The sequence below is a fragment of the Zosterops lateralis genome (genome assembly GCF_965231275.1).
Source record: "Zosterops lateralis genome assembly, chromosome: 30".
NCBI lineage: Eukaryota > Metazoa > Chordata > Aves > Passeriformes > Zosteropidae > Zosterops > Zosterops lateralis.
In genome coordinates, this window is record NC_139790.1 from 2,515,895 (window position 1) to 2,535,869 (window position 19,975).

Genomic DNA, 19,975 nt, shown 5'->3' on the forward strand with positions numbered 1-19,975 from the left:
TCCTTCCCCATCCCCTCTAACAGTGGGATTTCTCCCCTGAGAGCCTTTCCCTCCTTCCCCAGCCCCTGTAACAGTGGGATTTCTCCCCCTGGGAGCTCTCAGTGGGCAGCAGTGCCTGATGAACTCCTCCCTCCCCTTTCCCTGCAGGGTTTCTGTCCCCCAGCCGTGGCCCCTGGTGTGTTTTTGTCAGGGTTGGGGCTCAGTTTGTGCTGCTGCAGTTGGAGCTGAGTCACTGGGGGTGATTTCATTTCCTCTGTGTCACTGCAGTGCCTGACACAGCAGCTTTGCTGCATTTTGGGGTTTAACGGGGTGAAATGCTGAGAGATGAGACCCTCAGGGGCATTTCTGTTTAAATTGTTTAAATTCACCCTGGATTTCATGTACAGAAGGATGGGAAAGCCAAGAGATGGGGATTTACCTGATTTTTAATAAGTCTGGGGTCACTCTAAAGTGCCACTCACAAGAATTGCAGCTGACCCTGCTAAATCTGAAAAAAAAAAAAATCTGAAATTCAGAGAGTCACCTTGAAAAAGACCTTTAAGACCTGATATATATATAAAAATAAAACCCTGTGTTTGGAGGATGTGTTTCTCCTGTGATCCATGGGGGGAGGAAAAAAAAAAAAGCCACACCCAGATTTCAAGGTTGAATTTTAGGAATTGCTGCCTGGTTTAGAGGAGCAAACAGTTCAAGTCAATAAAGGATTCTGATCAGTGATATTTGTTTAGGTCACACTGAGGACTCACAGGGAAATAACCCAATATTTTGTTGTTTTTTTTTTCTCATTCCAGGGTATTTTTGTGGCCTGCATGACAGCAATCCTGAGGCAGATGGATGATTTCCATTACAACCATTACATCAACACTTTCAAAACCAGGCAGGACATTATTGTGAGTCTGGGGAATGAGCTCAGCACAATCATCACCATCACCATCCTCATTTCTCTGCTGAGTTTTGGGCTGATCAAACCCTCAGCACTGGCTCCTGCTGCCACAATTTCTGGGAATTTATTTGTTGGGTGTCAGTGGGGAGGAGGAATTTGTGGTATTGAAAAAAAAATGGTTATTTAATGGCTAAAAAAATTAAATGTTTGGTTTGAGTCAGGAAGCAGAAGAGGGAACTGGCTCTCACTCTGTGCCTCTGTTGTTTTTTATTTAATTCTTTCACCTCTTCTGAAGTTTAATTAAATGTTTGAATCTTGCTTTTTAATGGCAGCGATACAGGAACTTCCCAAAATATTAAAAATCCACATCCCCAAAAAATTATGGGTGTGAAACCAGGTGAAACATCCCATTTCTGAGAGGTTTTTTCTGCCTAAAATCAGCAAATTTTCCCCCAAACCCCCCAAAATACCCCAAAACTTGTGTTTTACCAAGACTGATGCACAACCCAAGAACTGCTGGAGCTTTTTTTGTCCCTTTATTCCTTATTTTGCAATTTGAAAGAGGCTGTTTATTGAAATTCTGGCCTGGAGTTGTGTTTTTCCTGTGCCAAAACCCACCAGAAAGTTTGGGATTCCCTTTGGAGAGAGCCAGGGTGGTCTTATAGAGTTGGAATTACAGATTTTTTTTCCCTGTGCAGTTGGAATTACAGATTTTTTTTCCCTGTGCAGTTGGAATTACAGAATTACACAGAAAATCTCATTAAAAAAAAAAAAAAATCAGTTGTTGAGCCAAGAGTGGAGCAACACAGCCACCTACAGGTCACTCACATTTCATTTGAGTTTAGAATTGGTTTTAACTTGGGAAGGAAGAAAAAAAAAAAAAAAGCCCAAATCAGGAAAATTCAGGAATTCTGGAACTCTTCATCCAGTGAGAAAATTTTCAGGACTATTATGGAAAAAAACAATTTTTAATCTGATTTTTATACACTTTTAAATCCACAGGATCAAACCTGCCTTGGTCGTGGTGTGACAATTGTTAATGGAACAGAAAATTCCTTTTTGCTGCAATAACTCCTTTTATTTTTTGTTGTTCACTATTGGGTTTGTTTGTGCTGCTGTTTCCAGCCTTGGCACCATTCCCTGGTTATTTTAGCACTTTCAGGAGTTAATTTATTTATGTTCAAGGTCAAGCCCAGCCCTTTCCATCAGGCTCTGATTTAATCATGAAAAAAGGATTTTTTACTGAGGCAGCACCATCAATTTCTTGCCAATTCTTCAGCCCAAACTGTTCAGCTCAACAGACTTTTTTTTTTTTTTTTTTTTTTGATCATTTCAAGGGGATCAAGGGGTGGCTCCTCCTGTGACCTTCTTTGTGTCCCTCTCAATTTTGGAATATTAATGTGCTATTGCAGAAAATAGAATTGATTTAAGGGCTCAGAGTGGCTTTTGTGTCTGCAGAGACCACAAAGAGAAGATCAATATTCCTGATACTCTTTTCCTTTTTTTTTTTTCCTCTCATTCTGCAACTCAACTTGGTTTTTTTTTTTCCAAGTTTGAAGTCTTGTTTTGGAGGGTGTTTGTGCCAAAAGTGTCTTTGCTGCAATAATGTAGAATAATTTTAAATCACATCTCTGCTGTTATATTCACTCCCTATTCTTAAACTGGACCAGGAATGATTTAACTAATTAATGGGTGAAAACACATTATAATTTCAGATTTCTGGATCCTCCTGTTGCATTGTCAGCACTCAGAGGTTTGGGAACAAGCCCCAAATAATTAATTTTTCTCTCCAATCCACCTCATGCTCGGGGCTCCCTCCAGCAAAGCTTAATGCAAACCAGCAGAGACAGATTTAATTAAACCAGACCAACCCTCTGCGCAGTTATTTCCTCCTTGGATGGATGAGATGTCAGGAATAATTCTGTTATTGAGATGAAATAACGAACCACACAATGAGAGGCCTCTTTTGAGCAGGGCATTGATGGCCAATCAGCCTCATTAATCAATAAAATCCCAAAAATGAGCTCACAGCATCACCTCCCTGTGACCCCACAGCCACAAAAGCAGCCCCTGCAACCGCTGGGCTTTGCTCTTCCCCCAGGATTTCCTGATGGAGACCTTCATCATGTTCAAGGACCTGATTGGGAAGAACGTGTACGCGCCCGACTGGATGGTCATGAACATGATGCAGAGCAGGTACAGCCCTAAATCTGCCTGAAATCTGGGTTAAATCTGCCTTAAATCTGCCTTAAATCTGCCTTAAATCTGCCTTAAATCTGCCTTAAGTCTGCCTTAAGTCTGCCTTAAGTCTGGCTTAAATCTGCCTTAAATCTGTCTTAAATCTGGGTTAAATCTGCCTTAAATCTGGGTTAAATCTGCCTTAAATCTGGGTTAAATCTGCCTTAAATCTGGGTTAAATCTGGGTTAAATCTGCCTTAAATCTGGGTTAAATCTGCCTTAAATCTGGGTTAAATCTGCCTTAAATCTGGGTTAAATCTGGGTTAAATCTGCCTTAAATCTGGGTTAAATCTGGGTTAAATATGCCTTAAATCTGGGTTAAATCTGCCTTAAATCTGGGTTAAATCTGGCTTAAGTCTGGCTTAAATCTGCCTTAAATCTGCCTTAAATCTGCCCTAAATCTGCCTTAAATCTGGCTTAAATCTGGCTTAAGTCTGGCTTAAAACTGCCTTAAGTCTGCCTTTGGAGCTTCCCTGGGCCTGATGATCTCTCCAAGGGTGCCTCGAATAGATTTGTTGGTTTCCCTTAGAATTGTCTGAGGGTTTATTGGCATCCTGGCCAAATAACTTATTTAGGATTGTATATATAGACATATGATATTTAAACTTTAGCATTAGCTAAAACCACTTAGATACTTATTTTAGGTTGACTACTTAGATATTCGTTTTGGGTTGACCACTTAGATATTTATTTCAGGTTGACTACTTAGATATTAATTTTAGGTTGACTACTTAGATATTAATTTTGGCTTGACTACTTAGATATTTGTTTTGGCTTGACTACTTAGATATTTGGTTTAGACTGACTACTTAGATATTTGTTTTAAGTCAAATAACTGGCAAATTTTCACTGCTAAAAGCAAGGAAGCAAAAAGCACAAGTGTAACATTTGATTGAACTCTGTATTTCTCTTAGACTGTCATTTAATAAAGAAATTCTACATATTCTTAAACATTGCTCCTTGGATGATTGATAAACAAGGTTGCATTGCTGAAGGCAAACAAAACAAAATATGAACAAAACAAGATACTTGATTTAACTTAATGCCCTTTTTTTTGGTTATATTTTGATTTAGTGCACTTTCTTTTTTACTCTTAATTTCTAAATAAATCTTTTAGCACTTTTAGTTTTCTGTTGTTGTTGTTTTTTTTTTCCTACATTTGTTTTGGAACTAAACAAAATATAAAGGCATTAAATTGTTTTATTTGCATTCAGCTTTGCAAATTTGAAGCCCATAGATGTGAACCTCAATGTTCAATATTAACTGTAATACAATATTAATAATATTGGAATAATACAAACATCCTTTGTCGCACGGTACAAAACCTGTAAATTTTAAGTTTTGGGTCAATGTTAAAAATCTAAGAATCATTAATATCATAAAACTATTAACCCAAGCATGGTGTACATCATGTTATCATTTAAAATTCCCTGATTTAGAGAAATTCCTGGTTTTTTGGGGAACATCTGTTGCTGTCCTGAGCTGCCACACAGGAGCTGCAAAGTCATTGATTTTTTCCCTACAAAATCAACTTTTTTTGATGTTTTTTGTCTCTTCAGGGTTTTTCTCCGGGCAGTGAATCAATTCACCTCCGTCCTCAACTGCTTCTTCCTGGATGAAAAAAGTTTTGAACTCCAGGTGATTGTCCTGGGTTTTTTTTTTTTTTTCCCTGGATTTTTTTCTGGATCCCAAACCTGACAGAACAAACCCCCTCCACCTTTCCCACTCTGGAGGCTCTGTGGATGCAGAAATTCCATTTTAAATCAGTTCTCTGCAGTTTAAATTTCTGATTTAATTTAATTTTAAACCAGTAGCTCACTGAGGTTCCTCTCCTCATATAGAGGAACTGCATTTGGGGCTGGGCAGATTTATTTTTCTTTTGGTGCCTGTTGTTGTTTTTCCTTTGCATCCTCCCATTTTCATCTCCCTTCTCTCCCCCAGCTCTGGAATAATTATTTCCACTTGGCTGTGGCTTTCCTCACCCACGAGTCCCTCCAGCTGGAGACCTTCTCCCAGGCCAAACGCAGCAAAATCATCAAGAAGTGAGTTCTTTTTTCATTTCAAGACCCTTTTTTTTGCTGTCAGGGAGCTCCAGACACCCCAGAGAGCCCCAGGAAATGCTGGTTTGGGCAGGGGGATAAAGGGGTGACCAGGACAGGATCTCAGGGCTGGTTTAATTTGGTCAGGCAGATCCTGAGCTGGTCTGATTTTGGTCTTAAGGTATTTTAATTTTGATCAGGCAGATCTTGAGCTGGTCTAATTTTGGTGAGTCAGATCCTGAGCTGGTTTAATTTTGATCTTGAACTGATTTAAGTTTGGTCAGGCAGATCCTGAACTGTTTTAATTTTGGTCTTGAGCTGGTTTAATTTGGGTCAGGCAGATCTGAGCTGGTTTAATTTTGGTCTTGAGCTGGTTTAATTTTGATCAGGCAGATCCTGAACTGGTTTAAGTTTGGTCTTGAGCTGGTTTAAGTTTGATCAGGCAGATCCTGAACTGTTTTAATTTTGGTCAGGAAGATCCTGAGCTGGTTTAATTTTGGTCAGGCAGATCTTGAGCTGCTTTAATTTGGGTCAAACAGATCCTGAGCTGTTTTAATTTTGATCTTGAACTGGTTTAATTTTGGTCAGGCAGATCCTGAGCTGGTTTAATTTTGGTCTTGAGCTGGTTTAAGTTTGATCAGGCAGATCTTGAGCTGGTTTAATTTGGGTCAAGCAGGTCTTGAGCTGGTTTAAGTGTGGTCAAACAGATCCTGAGCTGGTTTAATTTTGATCCTGAGCTGGTCTAATTTTGGTCTTGAGGTATTTTAATTTTGATCAGGCAGATCTTGAGCTGGTCTAATTTTGATCAGGCAGATCCTGAGCTGGTTTAATTTTGGTCAGACAGATCCTGAGCTGATTTAATTTTGGTCAAGTCAGATCCTGAGCTGGTTTAAGTTGGGTCTTGAACTGGTTTAATTTTGATCTTGAGCTGGTTTAAGTTAGGTGCAGATCCTGAGCTGGTCTAATTTGGGTCAAACAGATCCTGAGCTGGTTTAATTCTGGTCTTGAGCTGGTTTAATTTGGGTCAGGCAGATCCTGAGCTGATTTAATTTGGGTCAGGCAGATCCTGAGCTGATTTAATTTTGGTCTTGAGCTGATTTAATTTTGGTCAGGCAGATCCTGAGCTGGTTTAATTTTGGTCTTGAGCTGATTTAATTTTGGTCAGGCAGATCCTGAGCTGGTTTAGTTTTGATCTTGAGCTGGTTTAATTTGATCAGGCAGATTTTGAGCTGGTTTAATTTTGGTCAGGAAGATCCTGAGCTGGTTTAATTTGGGTCAGGCAGATCTTGGGGTATTTTAATTTTGGTCAGGCAGATCCTGAGCTGATTTAAGTTTGGTCAGGCAGATTTTGAGCTGATTTAATTTTGGTCAGGCAGATTTTGGGCTGGTTTAATTTTGGTCAGGCAGATCTGAGCTGGTTTAGTTTTGGTCTTGAGCTGATTTAATTTTGGTCAGGCAGATCCTGAGCTGGTTTAGTTTTGATCTTGAGCTGGTTTAATTTGATCAGGCAGATTTTGAGCTGGTTTAATTTGGGTCAGGCAGATCCTGAGCTGGTTTAATTTTGGTCTTGAGCTGATTTAATTTTGATCAGGCAGATCCTGAGCTGGTTTAATTTGGGTCAAACAGACCCTGAGCTGTTTTAATTTTGATCTTGAACTGGTTTAATTTTGATCAGGCAGATCCTGAGCTGTTCCAGCACCTTGCCAGGATTCTGGCCACTGGACTGTCTGTAATGGAAAGCTTGTCCTGATTCCCAAAATTCCCTGATGCAATCCCTCAGCCTTTATGGTCAGAAGAATCCTAAAACTCCTCCAGCTTTTTAGTCCCCCATCTTTTAATTTAATTTTTTTCAGAGCCATTAATAGCCCCAAACCAGCAATTTTTAGTCACTGAGCAACTTTTACTTTTTCATTTCCTTGGAATCTGGTGCCTGGATATCCCTGACCACCTTCCACAGACTTTTTTTGGGATTTATCCCCTTTTTTCTGCAGAAATGGCTTGAAGAATCCTGATAATGAAATAATTTCTCATTGCTTTGGCAGCAGTTAAACCTTTGGGGAAAAAAAACACCCAAATCCACCCAAAGTGGGGTGGAAGGAGCAGGAAATCTGAATTCCCAGGAAATTCTGCTCTCAGAGTGACATTTGTGGTTTCAGCATTCCCAGGATCATTTCAGGGCTTTAAACTCTCTCATCTCTTCCTTTGAATATTTTTATTTTTTTTCCCTAGGTATGGGGACATGAGGAAAGAAATTGGCTTCAAAATCAGGGATATGTGGTATAACCTGGGTGAGTTCCAGCTGAAGAATTATCTTTATTCCAGCTTCCAAATCCTTTATTTCCTTACAAAAGCTGCAGACAATTAAAAGTGTTTAATGTGAGGAAATGCGCTCACAGCTCAGCTGTTCCAGCACACAAAAACTTCTTTTTTTGTCTGGGAATAAATCAAAAAAGCTGATTTTTTTTTTTTTTATTTCCTCACATCAGCTGCTGAGATAAATTCTTAGATTCCCTCTGAAGGATGTTCTGCCATGGAAAGGATGAGTGGGATTTTTTTGTGATTTACAATTCAGCTCAATCATTTATTTCCTTGGGCTATTGCTGAATTTTGGAGCTGTGACTTGTTAATTCTTCCTTAAATAACATCCTCATTCTGAGCAGAGTGGGTTTGGTGTGAATAATGTGCTTTAAACCCTGGGAAATCCCAATCCTATCACTGGGTGTATTTGAATTTAAATCTCTTGCAGGTCCCCACAAAATCAAATTCATCCCAGCCATGGTGGGGCCGATCCTGGAGGTGACGCTGGTCCCGGAGCCCGAGCTCAGGAAAGCCACAATTCCCATTTTTTTTGACATGATGCAGTGTGAGTTCAACCTCAGCGGGAATGGGAATTTCCACAAGGTAAGGGGGGATAAATGTAATCAATATATATAAAATAATGCAATATAGAGAGATGTTAAATGCAGTGTAATATGGAATGTGTGTGTGTAATATGTAAAAATGACACAGTATTTTAATATATATAATATACATATAATAAATGATATTTTTATATATAATACAATATTTAATACAATATATAATACAATATATAATATAATATAATATTTATATAATATATAATATATAATATTATTATATATTATATATTATATTATATATAATATTATTATATATAATATATATTAAATCATAGTATCGCACATAGTTATATAATATATTATATGTGTTATATATTTATATTTATAATATACTATATATAGTATATATATTATACATAACATATATTACATGTATGTAAATATATACTATATAGTATATATATTATATAATATATATTTTATATACAATATTTAATGTAATCATATATATTATATATAGTAATGTTGTATTCATTATATTTGTATATAGAATAATATACATCTAAATAATATAGAAATAATAATATATATATTAATATAATAGTTTTCATATAATAATATAATAATTCATTATTACTACAATTATAATTACTATATTATTATATAGTAGTGATAATATAACATATATTATAAAATATAATATAACAACATATAATATTTATTAATTATACATTATATATTAGAATATATAATATATATTAATAATATAATAATATGATGTTATAATGTTTTGGTATATATATATATATATATATATATATATATATATAATTATTATTATTTTAAATTTTATTTTATTTTTTGCCTTTCCAGTTTGAGAACGAGCTGATCACCAAGCTGGACCAGGAGGTGGAGGGGGGCCGAGGGGACGAGCAGTACAAGCTCCTGCTGGAGAAACTGTGAGTGTTATAAAACACCTTGGAGCTCCTTTCACATCTTTTTTTATTTTATTTTACACTTTATTTGGCCGCTTTTCCAATGCAAAGATGCCTTAATTGATTAATTATTACAGTGAGCAGGGAGCTGGTGCAGGGGCTGGAATTCTCATTGCCCAGGGATGGAATTCTCTGGGTGGAAATTCTCAGGGTTGAAATTCTCAGTGCTCAGGGTTGGAATTCTCAGTGCCCAGGGCTGGAATTCTCAGTGCCCAGGGCTGGAATTCTCAGTGCTCAGGGCTGGAATTCTCAGTGCTCAGGGTTGGAATTCTCAGTGCCCAGGGCTGGAATTCTCAATGCTCAGGGCTGGAATTCTCAGTGCCCAGGGCTGGAATTCTCAATGCTCAGGGCTGGAATTCTCAATGCTCAGGGCTGGAATTCTCAGTGCCCAGAGCTGGAATTCTCAGTGCCCAGAGCTGGAATTCTCAATGCTCAGGGTTGGAATTCTCAGTGCCCAGAGCTGGAATTCTCAGTGCTCAGGGCTGGAATTCTCAGTGCTCAGGGTTGGAATTCTCAGTGCTCAGGGCTGGAATTCTCAGTGCCCAGAGCTGGAATTCTCAATGCTCAGGGCTGGAATTCTCAATGCTCAGGGTTGGAATTTTCAGTGCCCAGGGCTGGAATTCTCAGTGCTCAGGGCTGGAATTTTCAGTGCCCAGAGCTGGAATTCTCAGTGCTCAGAGCTGGAATTCTCAATGCTCAGGGTTGGAATTCTCATTGCCCAGGGTTGGAATTCTCAGTGCCCAGGGCTGGAATTCTCAGGGTTGGAATTCTCAGCTCCCAGGGTTGAAATTCTCATTGCCTGGGGCTGAAATTCTCCATGCCGGGGGTTGAAAATCTCAGCTCTCTCTCTTGGGATTGAAATAATTCTCAGTGCCCAGGGTTGGAATTCTCAGTGCTCAGAGCTGGAATTCTCAGGGCTGGAATTCTCATTGCCCAGGGTTGGAATTCTCAGGGTTGGAATTCTCAGGGTTGGAATTCTCAGGGATGGAATTCTCAGGGTTGAAATTCTCAGTGCTCAGGGCTGGAATTCTCAATGCCCAGGGTTGGAATTCTCATTGTCTAGGGCTGGAATTCTCAGGGCTGGAATTCTCATTGCCCAGGGTTGGAATTCTCAGGGTTGGAATTCTCATTGCCCAGGGATGGAATTCTCAGGGTTGAAATTCTCAGTGCCCAGGGATTGAAATTTTCAGCTCCTGGGGCTGAAATTCTCAGTGCCTGGGATTGAAATAATTCTCAGTTCTCAGGGCTGAAATTCCCAGTTCCCAGGGCTGAAATCCTCAGCTCAGGGTCCCACACCTCCCCTGACCCCGCTGTGTCCCGCAGGCTCCTGGAGCACTGCAGGAAGCACAAGTACCTGGCGGCCCCCGGGGAGGTGTTTGCCCTGCTGGTCAGCAGCCTGCTGGAGAACCTGCTGGACTACAGGACCATCATGCACGACGAGAGCAAAGAGAACCGCATGAGCTGCACCGTCAACGTGCTGGTGCGGGCTGGGGATGTCTGACACGGGGTTTGGGGACCTTCCCTTGGGGTTTGGGGCACCTCCCTTAGGGTTTGGGACATCTCCTCGGGGTTTGGGACATCTCTGGTTTGGCACATCTGCCCTGGGGTTTGGGACATTTCCCTTGGGGTTTGGGACATTTCCCTTGGGTTTGGGGACATGTCCCTTGGGTTTGGGGCATCTCCTGTGGGTTTGGGAAATCTCCCCCAGAGTTTGGCAACATCTCCTTTGGATTTGGGGACATCTGCCCTTGGGGTTTGGGACATCTGCCCTTGGGGTTTGGCACATCTGCCCCGGAGTTTGGGACATCTCACTTGGGGTTTGGGACATCTCCCACAGAGTTTGGGACATCCCCCTTGGGGTTGGGGACATCCCCCTTGGGGTTTGGAACATCTACCCCAGGGTTTGGGACACCTCTCTTGGGGTTTGGGACACCTCCCCTGGGTTTGGGGACGTCTGCCCTGGGGTTTGGGACATCTCTGGGGTTTGGGACCTGTCTCTTGGGGTTGGGGACATCCCCCTTGGGGTTTGGGACATCCCCCTTGGTTTGGGACATCTGCCCTGGGGTCTGGAACATCTCTGGGTTTGGGACCCCTCTCCTGGGCAGGGTTGAGAGCACCTTGTGACTTTGAGACACCCTCACCTGGGCTTTGGGACATCTCCTCTGGGCTTTGGGACATCTCCTCTGGGGTTTGGGACATCTCCTCTGGGGTTTGGGACATCTCTCCAGGGGTTTGGGACATCTCTCCAGGGGTTTGGGGACATCTCCCCCAGGGTTTTGGGACACCTCCTTTGGGTTTGGGACATTACTCTTGGGGTTTGGGACATCCCCCTGGGGTTTGGGGCATCTCCCCTGGGGTTTGGGACACCTGCCCTGGGTTTGGGACATCTGCCCCAGGGTTTGGGACATCTGCCCTGGGGTTTGGGACATCTTCTCTATGGTTTGGGACACCTCCTTGGGGTTTGGGGCATCTGCCTTGGGGTTTGGGACTCCTCCCCTGGGCTTTTCTAGACCCCCCTGGAATTCTTTTCGATCCAGAGGAGGATTTCAATGAATTCCTCGTGCCATTATTGGGTGATGATGTGCCCAAGTCAGGCTCTGGAGCCATAAATACAGAAAAATGGATCAATTTTCAATTGGCTGATCCTCCCCTGGAGCACAGGCAGAGGGGATTCCTGGCTCAGGGCTGGGATCCCCTACAAAGATCTTGTGCACCTTTAGACAAATGATTCCTCTGATTTATCCCTTTATTGGAGGGGGTGGATCCACCAAACGACAGCAAAAATCCCTGAAATGCCAAAAAACTCCTGCTGGGGTTTCTGCTCTGGAGGGGATCCTGCAAATCTCTGCTGCACCTCACCAACATTTCACTTTTTCTATTATTGGCAGAATTTCTACAAGGAGAAGAAGCGAGAGGACATTTACATCAGGTAGGGAGTGTCCCTCCACGAGCCTGGAAAATCCCTTTGGCTGCAGGAGCCCTTCACACCCAGGAATTGCCTTTTTTCTTTGCTCAGGTACCTGTACAAGCTCAGGGACCTGCACACAGACTGTGAGAACTTCACAGAGGCCGCCCACACCCTGCTGCTGCACGCTGAGCTGCTCCAGGTATGCCTTAAACTGCCTAAAATAATCAAATCACTTTTATTTCTTCTGTTTTCCTCACTTCTATTTTCCTCACCACTCTGAGCTGCTCCAGGTATGGCTTAAACTGCCCAAAATAAACAAATCACTTTTATTTCTTCTGTTTTCCTCCCTGTTTTCCTTCCTTCTGTTTTCATCAGCACGCTGAGCTGCTCCAGGTATGGCTAAAACCTGCCAAAAATAATTAAATCACTTTTTGTTTTCATGTATTTTATTCCTGAGCTGCTCCAGGTATGGCTTAAAAATGCCTAAAATAAACTAATCACTTTTTGTTTTCATATATTTTACTCCTGAGCTGCTCCAGGTATGGCTAAAAACTGCCCAAAATAAACAAATCACTTTTTTTGTTCATGTATTTTACTCCTGAGCTGCTCCAGGTATGGCTTAAAAGTGCCCAAAATAAACAAATCACTTTTATTTCTTCTGTTTTCCTCCTTTCTGTTTTGCTCAGCACACTGAGCTGCTCCAGGTATGCCTTAAACTGCCAAAAATAATTAAATCACTCTCTTTTTTTATGTATTTTACTCCTGAGCTACTCCAGGTGTGGCTTAAAACTGCCTAAAATACCCAAATCACTTTTATTTCTTCTGTTTTCCTCCCTGTTTTCCTTCCTTCTGTTTTCCTCAGCACGTTGAGCTGCTCCAGGTATGGGTTAAACTGCCTAAAATAATTAAATCACTTTTTTTATTCGTGTATTTTACTCCTGAGCTGCTCCAGGTATGCCTTAAACTGCCTAAAATAAACAAATCAGGTTTTTTATCCATGTATTTTACTCCTGAGCTGCTCCAGGTATGGCTTGAAACTGCCCAAAATAACCAAATCACTTTTTTTTTCATGTATTTTATTCCTGAGCTGCTCCAGGTATCTCAGGGTTTGGGTTTTAAACAGCCCAGAATAACCAAATCACTTTTATTTCCTGTGTTTTCCTCTTGAGCTGCTCCAGGTGTCCCAGGGTTTGGGTTTAAATCAGGCAAAAGCAGCTCAGAAGAGCCAAATCACTTTTTTTTTTCATTATTATATTTCAAATATTATTTTTATTATTATATTGATTTATTCTATTGTTATATTGACTTATACTATTATATTGATTTATTCTATTGCTATATATAATATCTATTATGTTATTTTATTAGATTTATTTGCATATTTTCTCCCTCCCAACTTCCTTTTCCTCACCGAAGGACCAGTTTGGAGTCACCCACTATTATATTGATTTATTATACTGTTATATTGATTTATTATACTGTTATATTGATTTATTACATTGTTATTAATCACCATTTAATTATATCACTTATTATGTATACATATATTACTATATTTCAAATATTATTTTATATATTATATTATTATATTTATTTTATTGTTATATTGACTTATACCATTATATTGATTTATTCTATTGCTATATATAATATCTATTATGTTATTTTATTAGATTTATTTGCATATTTTATCCCTCCCAACTTCCTTTTCCTCACTGAAGGACCAGTTGGGAGTCACCCACTATTATATTGATTTATTATACTGTTATATTTATTTATTATACTGTTATATTGATTTATTACATTGTTATTAATCACTATTTAATTATATCACTTAATATGTATATTATTATATTTCAAATATTATTTTTATATATTATTATATTGATGTATTCTATTGTTATGTTGACTTATACTATTATATTGATTTATTCTATTGTTATATATAATATCTATTATGTTATTTTATTAGATTTATTTGCCTATTTTATCCCTCCCAACTTTGTTTTCCTCACCAAAGGACCAGTTTGGAGTCCCCCACTGGGAGGATTCTCTGGAAATCCCAATTCTCTCACCTTTTTTCCCTTTTCCCCACGCCAGTGGTCGGAGAGGCCGTGTGCCCCCCACCTGCTGCAGAGGGACAGTTACTACGTGTACTCCCAGCTGGAGCTCAAGGAGAAACTCTACCAGGAGATCATCGCCTTCTTCGACAGGGGCAAGGTCAGCGCTGGCCCTGCCCGCCTCGGGGGCTGGGTGGGGAGTTCCCTGGGGTTGGGGGCAGGGGGATTCCATTGGGTTTGGGTTTAGGGTTTCCTGGCTGGGAAAATTCCCTTGGGTTTGGGTTTAGGGTTTCCTGACTGGTGAATTCCCTTTGGGTTTGGGTTTAGGGAAAATTCCGTTTGGGTTTAGGGAAAATTCCCTTGGGTTTGGATATAGGGTTTCCTGACTGGTGAATTCTCTTGGGTTTAGATTTAGGGTTCTCTTACTGGTGAATTCCCTTTGGGTTTGGGTTCAGGGAAATCCCCTTGAGTTTGGGTTTAGGGAAATTCCCTTGGGTTTGGGTTTAGGGTTTCCTGACTGGTGAATTCCCTTGGGTTTGGGTTCAGGGTTTCCTGACTGGGAAAATTCCCTTCAGTTTGGGTTCAGGGAAATTCCCTAGGGTTTGGGTTCAGGGAAATTCCCTTTGGGTTTGGGTTTAGGGGAATTCCTCTTGTGTTTGGGTTTAGGGGGATTCCCTTTGTGTTTGGGTTTAGGGGAATTCCCTTTGTGTTTGGGTTTAGGGGGATTCTCTTTGGGTTTGGGTTTAGGTGAATTTCCTTTGGGTTTGGGTGCAGGGAAAATTCCCTTTGCATTTGGATTTAGGGAAAATTTCTTTTGAGTTTGGGTTTAGGGAAATCCCTTTGAGTTTGGATATAGGGTTTCCTGAATAATGAATCCCCTTGGGTTTGGGTTCAGGAAAATTCCTTTTGGGTTTGGATTTAGGGTTCTCTTACTGGTAAATTCTCTTGGGTTTGGATTTTGGGTTTACCAACTGGTGAATTCCCTTTGGGTTTGAATTCAGGAAAAATTCCCTTGGGTTTGGATTTAGGGAAATTCTCTTTGGGTTTGGGTTCAGGGAAATCCCCTTGAGTTTGGGTTTAGGGAAATTCCCTTGGGTTTGGGTTCAGGGAAATTCCCTTTGGATTTGGATTTAGGGTTTCCTGACTGGGAAAATTCCCTTTGGGTTTGGGTGCAGGGTTTCATTACTGGTGAATTCCCTTTGGTTTGGGTTCAGGGAAATTCCCTTGGGTTTGGATTTAGGGTTTTCTGACTGGTAAATAATTCCCTTGGATTTGGATTTAAGGTTTCCTGAGTGATGAATCCCCTTGGGTTTGGGTGCAGGGAAATTCCCTTTGGGTTTGAGTTTAGGGAGATTCCCTTGGGTTTGGGTTCAGGATTTCCTGACTGGTGAATTCACTTTGGTTTGGGTTCAGAGAAATCCCCTTGGGTTTGGATTTAGGGTTTTCTGACTGGTAAATAATTCCCTTGGGTTTGGGTTCAGGGAAAATTCCCCTTGGGTTTGAGTTTAGGGAAATTCCCTTTGGGTTTGGATTTAGGGTTCCCTGACTGATGAATCCCCTTGGGTTTGGATTTAGGGAAATTCCGTTCGGTTTGGATTCAGGGTTTCCTGCCTGGTAAATTCCCTTGGGTTTGGATTTAGGGCTTTGAAGTCCCTCCCCCCCCAAATTCCAGGGTTCCCTGATGAGCCAAACCCAAGGAACCCCTGTCCAGGTGCTGCAGGAGGAGCCCCCTGAGCTCCTCCCTGCCCTGTTCAGACCTGTCCTCCCTCCCCCAGTGCCTCGCTTTGTCCTCTCAGGATCATCTCAGTGCAAACCTGGCTCTGCAAATCCCTCTCACATCCCCAAATCACAAGATCTGCTTGATTATAATTTAAAAAAAAAATAAATAATAAAATCACAGCAGAGTCTGAGGAAAACCTGGCAGAGCATGAAAGTTAAATTAAAAAAAAATAAAAAAAAAAAAAGAAAGAAATTAAAATCAGCTGTACTTTTATTTACCTATCTGTAAAAGGCTTTTAAGTGAATCTTTTTATGTTTCCTGTTTTCTTTTTCCCCTCCTGCCTCTGTGGAGATGTGGGAAAAAGCCATTCAGCTGAGCAAGGAGCTGGCTGACATGTATGAGAACAAAATCTTTGACTACGAGGGACTTGGGAATCTCCTGGTGAGGCTTTTATTTAATCTCCATTTCCAACAGGCTGCTGACTTCTTAAATTAATACTCTTCAAGCAGGATAAACCTAAAATAAATTCATGTCAAAGAAAAACAAACCAACTTAAACCCATGGCTTTGTAAAAGGTTGGGAGGAGAATAAATATTTTCATAGTTTCTCCTAATTAACATGATAAAAACACTCTGATGCAGATGTTTAGAATTCTGGATTTTTTAACCAAATGAAGTAACAACCAAGGTGTGTTTCCAGGCTCCAGGAATCTCATCACCTTGTTGTTTCTCTGGTTAAAGTGTGAGCACAGAGCTATAGAATCCTCTTGGCTCTAAATTCTGATTTTTTTCGTGGTTCAGGATGGAGCCAGATGGTTTTTCTGTTGTTTCACAGCAGAATCATCTGCCCAGTTTGGTTCCTCTGCCAGTTCTCTGACATTTTGTCACCATTTGTGGCTGCTCACTCTCAGAATATAATTTGTATTTTCATTTGTTTTCACACAGTGAAGGATTTCAAATATCCTTCTGGAGCCCTAAAATCTGTATTTTCATGTCTGCACACCAGGAAATGAACTTGGTCCTGGCCCAGGCAAAGCAAATATTTAATCAAGTAAATGGATAAGGATGAGAGGCTGCATTAAAAACCAATTGTGGAGTGTGTTGGAATTGGAATTATCCCTGGGAATGTTGAGCTGGAATTGTCCTGGACCTTCCCAAAGTGAAAAATGTGGTTTTGTTTTCTTTTCCAGAAAAAAAGAGCCACTTTTTATGAGAATATCATGAAGGCCATGAGACCCCAGCCCGAGTACTTTGCTGTTGGATATTATGGACAGGGTTTTCCCTCTTTCCTCAGGGTAAGGATCCTTCCCCACCCTAAAAATCACAATTTTCTCAAAAGCTTCCAAGAAAATCCAGTGCGTATTATCTGCAATATAATATATACAATACAATAATGAAAATATAAAAATATGTAAAATGTGCAAATAGATATAAATATAATATATATTTTTATATATTCTATATATTCTATATATAAATATATATATAGATATAAATAAATATAGATAGATAGATATATAGATAGATAGATATAGATATAAATAGATATAAACTCCTCCTTTCAGTGGCACTGACAGATCTAAATGCCAGGAGGGTTTCAGAGAATTTCAGGGTCTAAAAAAAACCCCACAAGTCCGAAATAAAATTTTCTGTGGTGTTACAATAGGGTTTTTTAGATGATTGATAATTTTTTCTGTGGATTTAAGCCGAATTTACCCTTTTGTATTTTTGCTCCCTGTGAAATGTGATTTCTGCTGTTAGAAAATATTCAGCCTGGGAAGAATTTGTTGCTTTATAGACAGAATTTTCCCTCTTTACTGAGGGTAAATATCCTTCCCCACCCAACTTCTGGACACCCTAAAAATCACAATTTTCCCAAAAGCTTCCAAGAAAATCCAGTGCGTATTATCTGCAATATAATATATACAATGCATTAATGAAAATATAAAAATATGTAAATTGTGCAAATAGATATAAATATAATATATATTTTTATATATTCTATATATTCTATATATAAATATATATATAGATATAAATAAATATAGATAGATAGATAGATAGATAGATAGATATAGATATAAATAGATATAAACTCCTCCTTTCAGTGGCACTGACAGATCTAAATCCCAGGAGGGTTTCAGAGAATTTCAGTGTCTAAAAAAAAAAACAAGTCAAAAATGAAATTTTCTGTGGTGTTACAATAGTTTTTTTTAGATGATTAATTTTTTTTTTTTTGTGGATTTAAGCAGAATTTTCCTTTTGTATTTTTGCTCCCTGTGAAATGTGATTTCTGCTGTTAGAAAATATTCAGCCTGGGAAGAATTTGTTGCTTTATAGACAGAATTTTCCCTCTTTACTGAGGGTAAATATCCTTCCCCACCCAACTTCTGGACACCCTAAAAATCACAATTTTCCCAAAAGCTTCCAAGAAAATCCAGTGCATATTATCTGCAATATCATATATACAATACAATAATGAAAATATAAAAATATATAAATTGTGCAAATAGATATAAATATAATATATATTTTTATATATTCTATATATTCTATATATAAATATCTATATAGATATAAATAAATATAGATAGATAGATAGATAGATAGATGGATAGATAGATATAGATATAAATAGATATAAACTCCTCCTTTCAGTGGCACTGACAGATCTAAATCCCAGGAGGGTTTCAGAGAATTTCAGGGTCTAAAAAAAAAAACAAGTCAAAAATGAAATTTTCCGTGGTGTTACAATAGTTTTTTTTAGATGATTAATATTTTTTTTTTTGTGGATTTAAGCAGAATTTTCCTTTTGTATTTTTGCTCCCTCTGAAATGTGATTTCTGCTGTTTAGAAAATGTTCAGCCTGTGAAAAATTTGCAGCTTTTCAGCCTCAATCAGGCAAATTTTCAGGACGGGGATTGTTCCACACAGAAGAATTCAAGTTCAAAATTGTTTCTTATTTCTGCTGAGCTGAAATTTTTTATTTCTTTCTGAGCTGCTGGACCTGTGTAGAGCACAGGGGTGACTCTGATTTCAGCAAGGCTGGATTTTTTTTAAACCCCAGGGCTGTTCCACCTTCTCAGAGCTGTTTGAATTTCTGCTCTTCAGTGGCAGCCAAACATAAAAAAAAAAAAAAAAAAGAGAATAATGTTAAGTCAGAATTGTGTGAGGAGATGGAATGGAAGGAGATTTCCACTCCAGGTCGTGTTTTGGGATCCATCCCTTCCAGAAAACACAGCCAGGTGGAAAAATAACTGGAAAAAATGGTTTGGTGTTGGGTTAAAACTGGAGGGCTGGACGTGGTGGGTGAAATTAAAAATTCCCCCTGTGCCCAGGGAACTCAGGGCAGGCTGGGACTGGATTTAGGAATTCAGGAAATGAAGTTGGTTCTGGCCCAGACAAAGCAAATATTTAATCAAGGAAATGGATAAGGATGAGAGATTGGATCAAAAAGTAAAAAAAGGACATTTATTCAGGTATTAAAAGTCAGCTCCTGGCTGAGATTGAAGTTGGGAGTTTTGGGAGTTCTGGGGGGTGTGAGCAGCTCTGGGATATTTGTGTGGGCATCATTGTCCTGCTCATTGCAGGCAGCTTTTAAAAGCTCCTTTCCATCTCTTTTTGATTATTCTCTGTGGAAAAATGGAATTTTTAGACAAATCTGAGGTTCCCCCGTGCCCCCATCCCACCCTTCCCTCTGCCCACCTGGGATCAGCCCTCCCCAAAACCACCCCTGGATGGTTTAGACACCTCTGTCCCACTGATCTGTTGGATTTTAATTCCCTTTTTTCTTCTCCCGCCCCCAGAACAAGATTTTCATCTACCGTGGCAAGGAGTACGAGCGCAGGGAGGATTTTAACCTGAAGCTGCTGACACAGTTCCCCAGTGCAGAGAAAATGACCAGCACTGCTCCTCCAGCTGAGGAAATCAAGGCTTCCCCCAAACAGTGTATCTTTTTGGGGGTTTTTGGGTATTTTGGGACATCCCAGAGTTGCTTCTTTCCCATGAGGATGGAGGTGGTGAAGAGCAATAATGAGGATTGAGGGGATTGTTGCTCCAGGGGGTGTGGAGGTATAAAAATGGGGCTCTCCAGGGCTCTAAGGGTGGATTTAAAGTGTTTTTGAGGCTGCCAGAGTTAAATAAATTGGTGTGAGGGTGAGGAAGATTTTGCAGGGAGGGTTCCCTGTGTGAGAACATGAGTGGTGCTGAGTGCTCTGACCATGGGAGAAAAAATGGGCATTTCTGGGGGAAAAATGGGAAATGCAGCTGGGA

General features: G+C 39.9%; 1 protein-coding gene across 1 annotated transcript in view; it reads left to right on the forward strand.

Moving 5' to 3' along the window:
• Nucleotides 1-19,975, forward strand: part of DOCK5 (dedicator of cytokinesis 5) — a 102,551-nt gene that overhangs the window by 63,010 nt on the left and 19,566 nt on the right. The window contains exons 28-41 of the mRNA XM_083880582.1: nucleotides 792-890; nucleotides 2,985-3,079; nucleotides 4,681-4,759; nucleotides 5,063-5,163; nucleotides 7,390-7,448; nucleotides 7,907-8,061; nucleotides 8,895-8,980; nucleotides 10,340-10,496; nucleotides 11,905-11,945; nucleotides 12,033-12,123; nucleotides 14,025-14,144; nucleotides 16,056-16,145; nucleotides 16,894-16,998; nucleotides 19,510-19,651. Coding sequence (XP_083736708.1) covers nucleotides 792-890; nucleotides 2,985-3,079; nucleotides 4,681-4,759; nucleotides 5,063-5,163; nucleotides 7,390-7,448; nucleotides 7,907-8,061; nucleotides 8,895-8,980; nucleotides 10,340-10,496; nucleotides 11,905-11,945; nucleotides 12,033-12,123; nucleotides 14,025-14,144; nucleotides 16,056-16,145; nucleotides 16,894-16,998; nucleotides 19,510-19,651 — 1,420 coding nt within the window. The remainder of the gene's footprint in view (nucleotides 1-791; nucleotides 891-2,984; nucleotides 3,080-4,680; nucleotides 4,760-5,062; nucleotides 5,164-7,389; nucleotides 7,449-7,906; nucleotides 8,062-8,894; nucleotides 8,981-10,339; nucleotides 10,497-11,904; nucleotides 11,946-12,032; nucleotides 12,124-14,024; nucleotides 14,145-16,055; nucleotides 16,146-16,893; nucleotides 16,999-19,509; nucleotides 19,652-19,975) is intronic.